This window comes from Mirounga leonina, unplaced genomic scaffold (assembly GCF_011800145.1).
Source record: "Mirounga leonina isolate KUSES-001 unplaced genomic scaffold, KU_Mleo_1.0 Mir_173, whole genome shotgun sequence".
NCBI classification, from domain to species: domain Eukaryota; kingdom Metazoa; phylum Chordata; class Mammalia; order Carnivora; family Phocidae; genus Mirounga; species Mirounga leonina.
This window is the reverse complement of record NW_023270447.1, coordinates 57,747,331-57,762,866: the sequence shown is the minus strand read 5'-3', so window position 1 is coordinate 57,762,866 and position 15,536 is coordinate 57,747,331. Positions and strand designations below refer to the sequence as shown.

Here is a 15,536-nt window from a genome sequence, read left to right as displayed (position 1 = left end):
GAATCAGAAAGTAGATCTGAATGATTTCTATCTGCCTCAGTTTCCAAGTCTACAAACAGAATTTTAAGGTGTTACATATAAAGCATGAAAACAGCATCTGCTGTATAGTAAGTGCTCAATAAATGTTAGATATTATATTAAAAAGGTAGTGGACTGGAAAAAACAGGACTTTCACTTTTAGTACTATCTCACTTTTAGTACTATCTCCACCACTGACTGATTCCTTGTGCAGTCTTAATCAAGTCCTTCCCCTCTTGGGGCCTCTCCCCATCTGTAAAATCAGAGGTAGAACCAGATGGTTCCCAAGCTCCTTCTACTATCAACGATGTGTATTTCTCTATGATCATCAAAGAACCTTCTGTTCCACATGCTGAAGCTGTTGGCAAGGAAAAATGTGAATTCGTAGTTGCAGGTTCCCAAATGAGAAGGACCAGGGCCAATACCAAGGCCAAAGGCAGAACAACAGATTAATAAACCACCTGTGAGTTTTCCCCTGCATGAACTGTATCACACTCAGTTCAGGTCCTTGAACAGAGCACAACCTTCCTTCCAACAAAACTCACAGCAAAGGCAAGAGAAGAGTAACAGCAATGAAGAATCTTGCCTTGTACAGAATTCCTGCACTTTCTTGCCTTTGATGCCTGTAATCAGGGCATCATCAATCTAAACTAGGGCTCTCCTTAGGCACAAAGAGAAGGAAAAACACAAAGGCCCACTCTGAACCTGAAAGCTCATAAAACAAAGACCAAAGTGAGTAAATAAAAAATGTTAATGACTCATTCAACCACAAACACTGCAAAGGCCTACTATGTGCCAGGAAGAGGGGGGATGAAACAGACATGGTCCCTTAGCCAGTGTACTCAGAGTACACATGGGGTAACCTACCCCAAGGTAGACAGTCATCAGAGCTATATCCGAAGTTCAGCGCCCCCTACAGAAAATGGGATGGAGGGCAACTAATCCAGCAAGGGGATCAGAGAAGCTTCACTGAGAAGGTCACATGAGACACTGACCTTGAAAGATGGGAAGGAAGAGGGAATGTCAGGAAGAGAGTGCAAGCAAAGGAACATGGAGGGAGTGTTTAAGGAACAAAAACGGTTTATTTTGACTGAGGCACAGGGTAGGTTTGGGAGAACAAAGGGAAACAAGGCAGGAGAGATGTCTGGGAACAGATTATGGGGGAACTTGTCTATGCGGCTGAGGAGTCCAGACTCTATATAGTAGGCAAGGAAGCCTGCCAAGGTTTCTGAGCAGAGACATAACATGATGAGAACATTGTCTAAGGAAGATCACATGGCACCCATGAAAAGGATGCAAAAGGAACCAAATTACTAGATTACTGTGAGACCACATAACAGGAGACCACAGACACTTCCTAAGCGTGTGCTGGAATCCAACAGGTCCTGTTCACAGAGCTTCTCTCTGCCAAGGTTCAGCTTCATGCAATCTAAGTTTAAGAGGTGCTCTCTTGCCAGCCCTCTAACCATCAAAATCTGCTACAGCACAAGAGTAACAGGTTTCCCAAAGTCAAGAACCCAAGTGACTCTGGGATCACAGAAAGGGAAGAGCTGAGGTGGGAGAAACTGGGAAAGGGGACGCCAAAGTCTCCAGCTTGGTTCAGCTCCATATGAAAACCCAATCCTGGGTCTCTACATCACTTCCAGCCTTGTCCTTTTCAGAGGGGCTGAAGCAAAGGGCAGTGAGACTGAAAGCACCAGGCCGATGGCTGGTGCTGAGGCCGATGGCCGATGGCTGAGGATCCAGTGCGACAGTATACATCAACGAGCCAGTGCAGTGCTTGGCACATGAGCCATGGGCAATAAGCACTAGTTCCCTTCCCATTCTGCAAGGTAAGTTCCACTATAAAGTCCAAGGAGGCTTCAAGACTTAGGGCACCTCGGGCGCCTGGGTGGCTCAGTTGGTTAAGCGACTGCCTTCGGCTCAGGTCATGATCCCGGAGTCCCGGGATCGAGTCTCACCTCAGGCTCCCTGCTGAGTCTGCTTCTCCTTCTGACCCTCCTCCCTCTCATGCTCTCTGTCTCTCATTCTCTCTCTCGCAAATAAATAAAATCTTAAAAAAAAAAAAAAGACTTAGGGCACCTCAACTCTTCCCCAGGGGCCTCTCTAAAGTACTCCCATCCAAAATGACCTAGTTCCTAGAAATCACACCTGCCATGTCTTCGACACCCATTTGGTGATGGGTGCCATACAAGGTGACCCGTGTAATCCTAGTCAACCTTCACAATGACCTTATTATGCCCTTTTTTTTTTTTAAGATTTTATTTATTTGACAGAGAGAGACACAGAGAGAGAGGGGAACACAAGCAGGGGGGGTGGGAGAGGGAGAAGCAGGCTACCGGCCGAGCAGGAAGCCCGATGCGGGGCTCGATCCCAGGACCCTGGAATCATGACCTGAGCCGAAGGCAGACGCTTAACAACTGAGCCACCCAGGCGCCCCTTATTATGCCCTTTTTATACAAGACAAACCGAAGCTCTGAGGGGGGAAATGACTCAAGGGCACACAGCTAGGAAGTGGCAGAGGGGAGAGCTAAACCCGGGACTACCTAACCCAAAGTCAAGCACGTCCAACATTTCATTCGTGTCACCTGCGCAGGGCTCTAATCTGCCACTGACCATCTGACAGGTAACCTGGAAACTCCCTAAGAAGAGAATACGCCCAGCATCACCTCTCCTCACTGTACAGCAAACCCACACATGTCAAGAGCTTTTGGATGAAAACAGTTACCTTTAAAATAAGGTAGTGCACATAGATGATAAACTCCTCATGTGAAAATCTATTCGTGATGTTGGACTTTGTGAGCCTTGAGCCCAGCCATACAGCATGGGAGGGACTGAGTTTCACACTGGCCACTGACTGAGCTCCGACCTCGGACACCTGTCACAACCTAATCCTGACCCCAGGTACCGGCTGAGCCCCGGCCGGGGGCATCACGCCGCGTCCTGAGCTCGCCACAGACGGAACCCCGCCAGGTCACAGACGGGGTCCCTGAGGAGAGCCCTAAAGAAGCGTTCCCTTCGACGGTCACTCCGCAGCACGATCGGATCGTGACCTCGGGCCACTCTGAAGGCCCTGACTGCCCTGTCCCGGGCACACCGACTCGTTCACAGACCCCCGCCCCATTTTGCTCGGAGGGATACCTCGCTGCGTCGCCTTTACCTCAGCTGCGGGACCGGTCGCGCGCACCCACCAGCAGGTCGCTCCGAGAACGCGGAAGAGGCGGTACTAGACCCGAGGGGCGGGCCCGACCGGAGAGGGGCGGAGTTGCGCATGCGCCCTGATGGCTACGCCGCGCGAAAGGGTGGGGGCGAGCTAAGTAAACTGAGAAGACGCGCTAGAGAGGGGCGGGAAGATTGCTGGGGCGGGGGGTGGAGCTTCGCTTCTCTCCGCGCTGTTTGTTTTCCGAGTGAAGGTCGCGAAGTCGGGGAAGGGCCAGGAGGGAGGCGGCCAAGCGGCGGCAGGTGTAATTACCCTTTACCGAGAGTTTCTGAGAGCTTCCGTGTGCCAGGATGGAATTTTTAAAGTGCCTTTTGCACATGGGGAAATGCTGCCAGTCTTTTCTAAAACGAGGGCTAATTCTGTAAAATTTCTTCAGACGTTTGTGTACCTATCATTTTATTTTTTTTAATTTATTATTTTTTTAATTTATTTATTTGACAGAGAGATAGCACAAGTAGGCAGAGCGGCAGGCAGAGGGAGAGGGAGAAGCAGGCTCTCTGCTGAGCGGGGAGCCCGATGCGGGGCTCGATTCCAGGACGCTGGGATCATGACCTGAGCCGAAGGCAGCCGCTTAACCGACTGAGCCACCCAGGCGCCCCGTTTGTGTACCTATCATTTTACCCTAAGAGTGTTCCTTAAGCAAAGCGTTACCCCCAGTAGTTCAAAATTAAACACTTAAAAGTTCATTTCTTGGAGAAAACCAGCTGCGTTTAAATTAATACTTCAACCAGCCCCCTGCCGCTGCTTGGCGGCCTACTTCCTGGCGGCAGAAGCCTGCAAGTGTAATGAGGGAATGGGAGTGCTGACTTGGGTTTAATTCAGGTCCTGACTTTGAGTGTGTTTCCTCCTTGGTGAAATGGAAGTAAAATATCCCTTCCCTGTCTGTCTCAAGATTGTTGTGTGAGTCTGGTGAGCACTGCTAGTTAAGAGCCTCTTAGACTTCCATCCCACCATCCTGACGAATGTTTGTTCTTTTCCCCTTCTGGGCTCAGTCTTCGCATCTGTATGATGGAAGAAGGTCTGGAACCTGAGAGAACATTCAGGGATTTGCTGCATTTCTCACTCTGGGTGAAGGCTGGAGAGGGGGCCTTCTCCCAAGCTTCTGTGTTGAGTCACTTACAGAATCCCTCAGTCCAACCCGAGGGCCCCTGTATATCCTGACCTTTCCCACCCATCACCTTCTAGGCCCACTCAAACTTCATGTCTTCAGTGCCCACGCTGGCCTGTTCCTCTCTCTGTTCCCTGAATATCTAAATAGCCAGCTGGTCCTGAGTCTCTCAGGCCCATGTTTCAATCCAGGTTCTCAAAATTGTTATGTCTCTATGTACATGGTTCAGTTAATACTAGATGAGGGCTCTGGAGGATTCAGAGAAGGAAGGGCTCCAGGAGGGCTCCCCCAAATCAGGTGGACCTCCAGCTGTACTTTGGCTCCCTTCACCATGCACTACATACAGCTTCTGAGGGTAGGAGAGTGGGAATGGCAACAGGAAACCTCAAAGAAGCTACAGTGTTCACCAGGGCCAAGGGTGGTGGGGTATCCTTTATTCAAAGGTAGATGCTCTGCCCCAAAATCGGGGGAGTGCCTTGCTTCCACCTCATTCCCTGCTCTAAATATTTTTATGGATCTTGAACAAACAGGAAAACAAACCCTTCTGCAGTGACTGCCCAACCAAACTGTCCCTCTACCCCCAACACATTGCCCCTCACAGGACCTTCTCCTGCCAAGTTTTGCCCTATGGGGTGGGGGAAATGCTGCTTGCTTTCCTCTGGCTTGCTGAAGCCCTAGCTCTCTCTTCTATATCCTTTTTCTTTACCTCTGCTCAGTCTTCTCTGAGAATCCCCCTCTGAATTTTTTTTCCTCTCTGAATTTCTCAAAGCAGTTTTGTGATGTCTTCCTGATGTAATCAGACATTCCCATGTTAAGGCCACACAGTTCTGAGATAAATTTACCTTCTCTGCTGCAGTGTATTCCAAAACAACTATGAACGCAGAGCCTGAACTGTGAGTCTGAGCTGTCCAGTCATTGAGGAGGTAGTGGTGACCTGTCATAAGAGGTATGCAAGCAGGGCCACCTTTTAGGATGCTGGGCTGGGCCTCCTCTGGTGAGCCTGAAGAAGGAACAGCAGAGTGGAAGGCCTTCCAGACATTAAAGCAGTGAAAGCAGGAATACTGGGCACTAGGAAGGGAGCCAGGCAGCCAGCCAAAGACAAACCTGATTTGGTAAGCTATTACATGTCAAGCATTTAGAACTGTGCCTGACACTCAGTGAGTATTAGCTATTACTGTTGTGATGGTGAGTGATCCACAGACTGTGAGTAATGAAGGAGCTCAGAGATAAGTCAGTCCCTCGCTCCCACACCTGCTCATGAAATGGACTGGGAAATCGAGGTCTAGAGGGGAAAGAGGCCCACCATTGTACCTTAGGGGCTGGGCTGGGACTAGACCTCAGGATTCTACCTCCCAGGAGAGCCACTGCACAAAGCCAGCCTGTCTCCTTCTCAGGGAGAGGAAAGAGCTCTAGATGGCCCTTTGCTGACTCTTGTATGGGCAGCTGGTGGGTAAGGGATAGTGGAATCATAGCAAGACCTGAGCTAAGGGGCTCAGATGTATCCTGAGGAATAAGCTCAAAAGTCAGCCCCATGTCTTGCCACCCCCACTTTGAGCTCTAGCCAGCACCCAACAAACAGCCTTTTCTTGAGAAAGGCTTCCTTTGCTGTCATTAGGGTTAGGACTATAGTTCTGCTCTGTCCCTTGACCCATTCGCTCCAATAAACCACACAGACTAAGGGGGTGGGATGAGAATAGCCATGCCAGGGAACCTGAGCTGAAACAAGGAAAGACTCCCAAGAGACTGAATTTCCCAAAGGCAAGGGCCAGCCCTCCCTACTCCTGGACTAGGCCAGAAATTCTGGGTCCAGAATTCCTAGAGCCCTGGGAAAACCTTGGTGTCTCCACCCTGGAGAGCTAGGCCAGACATGACCACACCAGCCGGCCCTCCACATGGCCTGGGATCTCAGGACAAAAAGCCCTCCCTTCTCCATTCTGGCCCAGTTCCCTCCACAGCCTGCCCAGGAGCCATGTGGCACCCAGACCACAGTTTCCCACCAGTGCTGCTTTAGTTTGCCTCCTTTATTTTACCAAAAATAACAATAATAAACTCTTCCCTCTGTTTCACAAAAATAGATTTCCCGTCTCCCCACCCCCTCCACAGTCAGCACTGGCCACAGCCTAGAACCCATCTTCCAATCCACAGTCCTCCCTGAGGGAATCTCTGATCCCCCCGGACCTCACCCCACCCCAGAGCCTCTGGCAAAGCTGCTGGGTCAGTGTTTCCCTCGGGAACTTCTCCAGAGGCAGCGGTCTGGGGTCCAGATGGGGGCCCCAGGAGCCCCATCTGCTTTCTCAGAGATCAGGCAGCTGCTGGGCCACGGAGAGGGGCATAATTTTGGAGGCTTGGCTCAGCATACAGCCCCAGCAGACCTGCGAGGCAGTGGGCACTCTGGCATTCACTAGAAATCCTTGCTCAAAGCAGGAACAATTATGCTCTAAAGAGGGGCTGTCAAACCCTCTTTCCACATGCAACTCATCTCCCTATGTAGCAATCCACAGGCCTTGGGGTGGGAGTCAGGACCCCTGTTTGCTAGTCTAGCTACACAAAAGCCTCTCTGTGAGGCCTTGGACAGTTTCTCTCTCCTTTCTTCCTGGCTTCAGCTTCCTCCTACGTACGTAGATGATTCTGGGAGACTGGATGATCCTCAGGCCCTTTCTGGCTCTCCATCCTGGCCTCCCAGTGTAGAGGCTCTGGGAGGGAGGGCCCTGTCCCTGCCTCAGCTTCCCCACCGGTGGGTCTGGGCACAGGGCTAGGCATGGTGGTACAGAGTAATGGAGTGTCGAATGAACATGCCAGGTTCTCTGTGGATAGCTATCCAACCAGTTGGAATGTCTCACGGATGGCTGGGCAGGAGGCAGGTCCTTGCAGGATGGGGGCTTTCCAAGCCTGGAAGAGTCCATTCACTAGCAATACGTCTTCACTGGCCGGGGATGGGAAATGAGTCTCCGGGGTTTCTGAATTCAAGTTCCACTAGCTCCTTGGGTTGGAGGATTATCTTGCACTGGGCTTCAGATCCTGAGAGCCAAGTCTATAGATTCTGGGAGCTAGATGGGAGTGTATGATTCCCAATTTAAGGACCAGAGGACCTTTGTGGACATGAGGGATCGCTCCCAGCCCTCAGGAGGCTGTCTATAATCAGGCTTTCCTAGAGGCAGAGGGATGAGTGAAATGACAGTTCCTGGGCATCTCTGGCTGAGCAGATCAGAACCTGTGTCTGTGGTGGGCCAAGGTTTAGGTACTCAGGGCGACTCCCTTCTTAAGTCCCTATGGCTCCCCAGAACTCATGCTTATGGAAGCTGGTAGCCTGAAGGTTCAAATAAAGAACTACATCTACAGTCATATTTTGTGCACTTACACACATGGTTAGACCACTGACCTGTCATCACTCCCCCAGGGGTCATGGTCTGGTGGTCCCTATCCCTACTTCCTTCCCTGCTTCCTTCTGTTCATTCATTTACCTAGCATTTATGGAGGGTCTTCTATGTGCCAGGGAGTGTCTAAGGCAGCTAGCTCTTACAGACACACCCCACAGTGAAAATCACACACTCACACCCACTCACGCAGAGTCATCTCTGCTTTTTCACACACAGCTTACTTACACTCTTGTACCTTTCTCGCTATCACTCAGCCACATCCACATTCCCCACATGGGCATGGGAACCACCATGGAAGGGTCAAGGACTGGAGCAGAAACCTAGCCTATTCCACCCTAGACTTCATGTGAAGATGTAGCTCCTTCTTTTCTTCTGTTTGCCCACTTTTAAGCTCTCCCCTTCTCCACTGATAAGCAGTCAGGGGGCATGTGGGCAGACTCTTGAGAACCACAAGTCCAGGGGCTTTGTGTGTGTGGAGGGGTCCCAGAGACTTTAGGTTCCTCTGCCACCAGATTCCTGAGGGTCTTCTCAGCCACTCTGTGTTCAGATGGTCCACCTGACAGGAACAACTCTAGGCTTGGGCTCAGTGACAGATCCGCTCTGTCATCTCCCTCTGCAGAGACAGAAGGTAGGTAGGGGTCAGTCAGAGCTCAACCTACCAGGCAGCCCCTTCCCAAACCACGGGGCCTGGCTGTTCTTCTGCCTGAATCTGGCCCCTTCCCGCACCCCCCCACCCCAACTCCAGGCTGTAGATCTGAGTCTATAAACTGAGACTAGAATGAATTCTCTATTAAGTACAGAATCCACTGTTCAATGAATTGCCTTCCCCTAATTTATCCATGTGGGGATTGGATTTTCTGAAAGTAGGTAGCCTTTGGATCTGAAAACTCCAAGGTTAGCCCTGGGAGGGGAGGGCGGCAGGGGCCTGGCCTCACCAGCGGCTCCAGCTCCCGCTGGTCCACCAGGCTGAACTCACGGATGAAGTAGTAGAAGTGTTTGTAGCAGGTGTTGACATGTGCTTCAGCCCCCATGCTGAGGATGCTGTCGAAGTGGTGGATGTAGACATGGACGAAGACCCGGAAGAGGCGAGTCAGGATCTTGGTGCAGACCTGCTGGAAGTTCTTGGGGAAGGGAACTCCTAGTGGGTGGGGATGGGCAGAAGTGGGGGGATCAGCAGTCTGGGGATGAACCGCTGCCCAACCCTGCCCTCCCCACCACAGGCAGCCTTCACCCAGGATGGCCACTTCCTTGCAGGGGACGGAGAGACCAGGGCCCGCTTTTTCCCCACTTTTAAACAAAGCACAGATCTCACTGTGCCTCTCCCCTGCTGAACTACGAATCATCTCCCACATTTCCCCATCACCCAGAGCCAGACTGCAACCATGCTGGGGCCACTGACCAACCCTTCTTCAACTACGATGGAAGTTACGCCTAGATTCCCGCAGAAATATGTGTGTGTGTGCAGGTACTGCCCCGTGATATCTTGGATGTAATTCCAAGGTGAGTTTATCAACATCGCTAGTCCATTTTTAAAAACACAGGTCTTCGGGATTAAGTTCTAACTTCGCAGCATGGTGCCTGCTCAAAGCCTTTCATGATCTGACCCCAACCTCCTTTGCCAGCCCCACCCCAACTCCTTCCTCTTCATAACATTCACACAGCAGGCCCCAGATCCTGCATCCTGAGAATTACAAAATCCTCAAGAACTAGTTCAGATACCTCTCATTGCTTCAACTATTCAATAACACAAAGAACCTTCCATCTTTGAGCTGGGCCCCGTGCTGGGTCCTCTGCACCTTTTGCCCCCTGTGATATGGGTACGGTAGCCCTTCTAGACCTGATAAAGTAGAGGTGCATGATGGCGACCCCACTCGCCCAAGGTGATACTAGCAATTAGTACAGACTGGAGGCAGGATTCAAACCTGTGGGCACTGCCCTGCAGCGACCTGCAGAGACAAACGTCACACCCCCTGCCTGAGAGAGGCTCCGGCACCTGTAAAAAAGGTGTAATTTTGCCACAGTCCCCCCGCGCTGAGGGCAGAGATCTTGGCGACTACGCCTTCTTCCCCGCTGTGGCAGAGCCATCCCCAGGGTTAAGGCACAGACACTGGGGTATCCCAGGCCTGGGGGTTAAGCCTAGAAGGGAATAAGAGCCCAGACATGGGCCCATACTGGTCCACCCTGCTCCATCCGGGTCCTCATGGCTCTCAGGTGGGGTGGAGCCTGCCTCCTTGTGAGCCCTTGCAGGCCCAGCCCAGGTTCCTCAGACTTGTCCTGCCCATCTAGACTTGGGGGCCTGGACCCCAAGAGACCTGAGGTGCAGTTCTGAATCCCTGATTCAGTGCACTGTCCCTCTCTGTTGGCTTCAGTTCCTCCTATGTGAAATGCAGATGCCCACTGCTGGGCATGATAATGCAGGAAATGACAGGCCCCCAGATGGGGAGGGGCTGTGAGCCCTGAATTGTGACTCAGTGCCCAGCCTCCCTCAGTATTCAGACTTCTCCCCTCTGGGCTTGCCCACCCTGCCCCACCCATCTCTGATTCCCATAGCCTTAACGTGGAGAACAGCAGGCCAGGTGGGGGTGGTGATGCTGTGATGAATACAGTGTCATGCTTGCTTGGCTCCTGGGCCGACACCCGCTCTTGCTGCCCTTGGGTGGGGAAGCAGGGCCAGTGTGACTTCACTCATCTCGTCTTGCCACCCTCACCAGGCTGCCCAGCTGAGATAAGAAAAGGCCCCAGAGCTTGGGCCTGACAAGGGAGAATTCTGCCCTTAGACCCCTCTGAGGTACAGATACAATCTGGCCCTCCCAATCCCCACCCCCTTCCCTTTCCTGAAGGGAAGAGTCAGAAGTAACAGGCGACTGCAAGTCCATCAGCCCAGGCAGGGTGACGGGCTAGGAGCACCTAGAGGCATTCTCTTCAAGAAGGTTCCAAAAATCACAGTGGTCTTGCCAGGGTGGCTCCTGGAGGGACATTTAAGCTTCAGATAAGAAGAGTCCCAAGCTGAGAGTCAGGCAGTCCTAGTTCTAGATGCCTGATCTCGACAGACACTTAAACTTTCTGGGCCTCAGTTTCCTCTTCTACAAAATGGGGATGAAAATCATGTCCCGCCGCCCCCCACCCCCAGCCCCACAGAGAACTGCTATGTCAAACTAAACGCCCATCTACAGAACGGGCTCTGGCGGCTCCCTCCCTCCCCGGCCGGGTGTGACTCGCCTGCCGGGAGGCACTCACCAACACGAGTGGGAAAGACGTCCTCGTCATTGATGAGGCCCTCAATCCAGTCCATGAGCAAGGCCATGTAGTGCGGGGCCGAGAGCTTGGCGGGCCGCCGGTACCGGCGCTCATCCTGCCAGCGGTACTCATAGCGGGGCCCGCCGGCCATGACCGGGCAGCTGGTCTCGCTGCAGCGCTCGGCCATGGTGCCGTAGATGAGGTTGATGCGATTGAAGAAGTCCACCACGTGCACGGCGATCCAGTCGTCGATGTTCTCCCCCGGCGGCAGCCTCACCACGCTGCGCAGGTCCAGGCCCGACTTGAGCGATGCTTGCGCCTTCTTATACAGCTCGAAGCGCTGTGTGCCTGGCTCGAAGCGCTTCCGAGGCCGGAATGTCTTGTCCTTGGCGAACACCTGCTTCAGGCACAGCGCCATGGCCGGCTGGGCGGAGGGCCAGGTGTCCAGGGGCAGGACCTGTGGATGCCCTGCCAGGGCCAAGGGCACGGAGGGAGCGTGGTGGTCAGGTCCTCACCAAAAGGCTTTGACTTCCCAACACATCATTTCCCTCGCACCCTCAGCTTTTGGCCAGCCTCTGCAGCCTTCGCCTGGAGTCTAAATCCCCCCGCATCCCCTAGGGCCAGGGCCCCTGCCCGGTCTCCAGGCTACCCTCGCTCCCCCGGCCAAGCGGCCTCAGCCCTCCTAGCTCATTTTGTTTCCTCTCCCCTCTCACTGCGTCTCACAGAGCTCTGGGCCTGGGCTCCAAAAAGGTGCTCATCTGACTTCTTGTTGACCATTAGAGAGGTGGCGAAGGCTTCCTGCAGGCTCGCCAGGAGGCAGGAGCCTGGGTGAAATGACCTCGGGGGCGCCCCGTGGGCCAGCCGGTGCAGCGTGGGAGAGCCTGGCTGCATTGTGCTGGGGGTCAGGGTAGGGGCAAGGCCCCGCCTTCAGCTTCCTCTGGGATATCCCGTAGTCCATCCGGCCACCGGGGATTCCCAGGGAGCAGGAGGGACTTTTCTACCAAAAATGTACTTTCCTTTTATTACCCTGGAAGGGGACAGGGCCCTCATATGGCCAGCTGGGTGACTTCTGAGTGTCGCTGCAGGCGCTGGAGGAGAGGGGGATGTGGCGGGTCCGGATGGGGGCCACTTCCTCTGACAGCGGCTAGAGATCCTTCCCCCGCCGAGCCAGCCTCCTCCTGCCCCAAAGCAAAACAAGCCACTGGCCTCTCCTCCTGCACCTGACATACATGTTCTGCGAGTACCTACTACGTGCCTGGCACCAGGAGGTAGGAGAATGCAGTCAGGTCTACCCAGCTGGGCCTTTCTAGAATTCAGACAAATTTGCTTTGCCTCTCAAATGGAGGGATCCCAGACTCAGAACAGACTTTGGGACAGCAGAGCCCCAGGCTTGGGGGCAGGAGTCCTGGATTCTAGTTTCAGCTCCACCATGGCTGGTGACCGCCAGAGCAAGCACGGGTGTGACCCATACAATGTCCTAGGTCACACAGGCATAGGCCAGGTGTCTGGGACTCACGTGGTAGTCATTTCACCTCCCCTAGGGGTGCGTGAGTCCTCGGGAAACGTGGACCCAGGTACCTGCTGAGACCAGAATTTAGCCACAGACGGAGGGCTAAGGCTGAGCGTAGGCTAAGCACTGAGCTGTGGCTCCCGGCTGACCTCTGACCTGGCCCTGACCCCGGTCAATCTGAGTCCTGACTCTACCCCGAGACTGAGGCTGACTACAGCCACAAACAAAGCCTCGCCTTAACCTCAGAGCTGACACAGGAGCACTTAACCTTCTCACATCTCTCATAATGCTGGGGCGGGATGGGGGAAGGAACGAGGCGACGGATGGAGGGAGATGCATGTCAGACAACAAGTCAGGCTAGTGGAGAAGTCTGGAACAACGATTCTTCCTCGTACCCACAACAAGCAGGCCAGGATGGGGATGGTCAAGTCAATGACAGGCGTTTGGGGAGTAGGGGCAGATCTCCCAGCAGGACCTTGTCCTCTTGAAAAAATCCCTCAAAGATGTGGAAAGTCATCTCATCCATTCCTTGATCCTCGACTTCTACCCAAAGAAGTGTGGATCCTGGGTTTCCTGATCCCAGAGGAGGAATTTCCACACTTCACATGCCACCTGTATTCCACACTCTGCTTGGGGCAGGTGCTTCCAAAATCATTCCTACTGCAGTTAGGTGGGGTTCCTGGTTCTCCTCCTTTGCACAGCCCCCTTTACTGACAGTTACCAACATTCATCACCTCACCCTGTCTTTCCTGCCCACTTCCCTCTGCCATCCCCCCCAACCTTGGTGCTGCTACGTGATCCCTGAACCTATCCCCACCCTCCTGCCTCTGTGTGTTTTCTCACACCAGTCTCTTTGTCTGACTATACATGGTCAGGTTGAATGCTATCTCCTCCCACAGCCCCCTCTACTGAACCCAGATGTCTTTCTCCTGGGTGGGGGGAAGGCTGCTCTTTGGCCACTGTTGTTCCCCCCCCCAGTCCCCCCGCCCCTCCCCCTGCCTAGGGCAGGGCCTGGCACATAGTTGATGCTCAGGCTTTAAGTAAAGCTTAGAGTTTCTTTTTTCTTTTCTTTTTTTTTTTTTTTTTTTAGTAATTTCTTTTTTTTTTAAAGCTTAGAGTTTCAAGAGCCCTGAGAAATCAACTGACCAACCCACTTCTTGCACAGATGGGGAAACTGAGGCCCTCTTTCTGAGGAGCCGCCATTCACACAGCAGTTACTGACAGGGGATCTCCAAAGGCAGAACTGGGAACTGGGATAAGGTGGGGCTCAGCCCATCACAATGAGTAAGGGGCCATTTTCTTGTGCTGGCTGGTCACTGTTCTGGTGGAGGTAAGGGGAAAAGAGGGAAGTGGAGGGAGAGGGGAAGCATGTTCCCACCAACCAGACCAACCTAATTCCTGTTCCCCCAACATGCTGGACCTCCCCTATTCCCCCACAGCACCTTGAGTGTCCTGACCAGTGAGCTAGACTCCCATCGTCTGGATATTTCAAGACCTGGGTCTTTTCCCAGGAAAATGTAAGCTTCAGGAAGGGCAGGGGAGAATCTAGACAAGCCACTTGCCACTTGTCTCTTCCCTTTCCACTCCCATGCCCTTATTGGGTCTCCTTGCCTCACAGAACCTCTGTCCCCTCCCGGAACTATGGCCATTTCTGCCTCTTAGCCCCCCTTTCCTAACTCTGGGTGCCCTTTTACTCCTAAAGTGCCCAGTGATGGCTCACTCCCTGGGTGGGCATCTGGGCTTCCCAAATGAAGACCACAGAGTGGCCCTGCCTGTTTCTGACACTTAGCCCCCTGCCAGGGCCACACCTGCCACTCCCCAAGCCTGGCCCAGGATCTTGGCAGGGGGCTGGCCCCAGTTTGAAACCAGAATGCTGCCTCTGCCTGGGCGAAGTGTGTATGTCTGTGTGTGCGCGCGCGCGGGCGCCCTGAAGGCAGAGATCCAAGAGAAAAGTAAAGGCGGGACTCTGCCCAGCGGCGCTCGGTCCCCCGTGTCCACCCCTAGGCCGCCCCCGGACCCCCTAACCCCACTCGCCCAGCTGCCGGGACACACCGGTCGTAGGACCCAGAGGCGCAGGCCTGACGTTTCCGCGCCTGAAGACACGCCCCCCTCTAGCACCGCCACCCCCGAACCCCGACTTTCGCAGCTCGGAGCCTCGGACCCCGGACGGAGCGCTGCGGCCAGCCTGCCTGGGGGCGGAGGTCGCCTCCGGACGCAGCCACGCCGGGACAGCCGCAGAAATGAAAGTGGCAGCGAGGCTGGGCCGTGCGCCGGCGGGGGCGCGGGCGCTCACTCACGGGGACCGCCTCGGTCCTCCTCTGGCCGCAGGGTCACATCCCCGGCGCGCCGGGTCGCCTCCTGCTCCGGTCCTCCGGCTGGGCCGGTTCTCTCGCTTGTGCGCCCGCCCGGCCGGGCCGCGGTCGCCCTCCGCCCCCGCGGCGTCGCCAGCTCCGCCCCCGCCCTCGCGGGCCCCGCCGCGCCGCGGCCTCCGGGCGGGGAAGGGGCGGGGAAAGGGGACCCCCTCCCAGTGCACAGACGCACTCCGCCTTTCCGGAAAGTCCGAAGCGCGCTCCCAGCTTCCCTCTGGGCGGAGGACTGACTGAGCAGCTGGCCCTGGCAGCAAAGTCCCTGGGCTTTGCCACAGAGGCAGCCTCAGCTTCCTCGACTGTGAAGTGGGGACAGACCCAGCCTCTGTGTGGAGCAGAAACAAAGGGGCTGCTAGGTAATGGTGGTTTCCTTGTCCTCCTAGAATCATCTGTGTCCCAGTTGTCCCTGAGCTCAATCAGGGATGGGGCTGCCCTCTCCACTCTCGTACCCCAAGTTCCTGGCAAAGTGCCTGGCACATAGCAGACACTTAATGCCCATTTTCTGGGTAAATGAATGCTTTGGGAAACACAAGCTGAGTCCCTCACCCAGCACTGAAAGGACTGGCCCTGAGGAATGCTCAGGTGACAGACGTTCACCTCCCCGACTGACCAAGGCTGGGGTCTTTGCTCAGGCTAGGCAGATTCTCCTCACTCCTCACCCAAAGTCACCCCATTTCCCCCCACAAGACCTTTGTTCCAG

The 15,536-nt window shown here is 54.2% G+C and overlaps 2 protein-coding genes across 11 annotated transcripts in view; both read right to left on the bottom strand.

The window, feature by feature from the left end:
- MKNK1 (MAPK interacting serine/threonine kinase 1) overlaps positions 1–3,264 on the bottom strand; it is a 44,440-nt gene extending 41,176 nt beyond the window's left edge. For 5 of the 6 annotated variants that reach the window (XM_035018646.1, XM_035018649.1, XM_035018647.1 and 2 more), the window contains exon 1: positions 3,179–3,264. The gene's annotated coding sequence lies outside the window, so the exon portion shown is untranslated. Of the gene's footprint in view, positions 1–3,159 lie in introns of all 6 variants that reach the window. The other variant, XM_035018651.1, reaches the window with a different exon arrangement.
- Positions 3,265–7,700: 4,436 nt separating this feature from the next.
- MOB3C (MOB kinase activator 3C) lies at positions 7,701–14,916 on the bottom strand. Of its 5 annotated transcripts, none has more exons than XM_035018639.1 (4): positions 14,523–14,916; positions 10,961–11,428; positions 8,700–8,861; positions 7,701–8,336 (listed from the first exon to the last, which is right to left on the bottom strand). In XM_035018639.1, exons 2-4 carry the CDS (start codon positions 11,376–11,378, stop codon positions 8,110–8,112), a joined length of 807 nt encoding a protein of 268 aa, XP_034874530.1. In that variant the 5' UTR covers positions 11,379–11,428; positions 14,523–14,916; the 3' UTR covers positions 7,701–8,109. The 5 variants fall into 5 exon arrangements, with proteins under 5 accessions (XP_034874530.1, XP_034874532.1, XP_034874531.1 ...); XM_035018641.1 differs by having other exon boundaries at positions 14,660–14,916; XM_035018640.1 differs by having other exon boundaries at positions 14,768–14,915.
- Between the last annotated feature and the right edge of the window lie 620 nt (positions 14,917–15,536).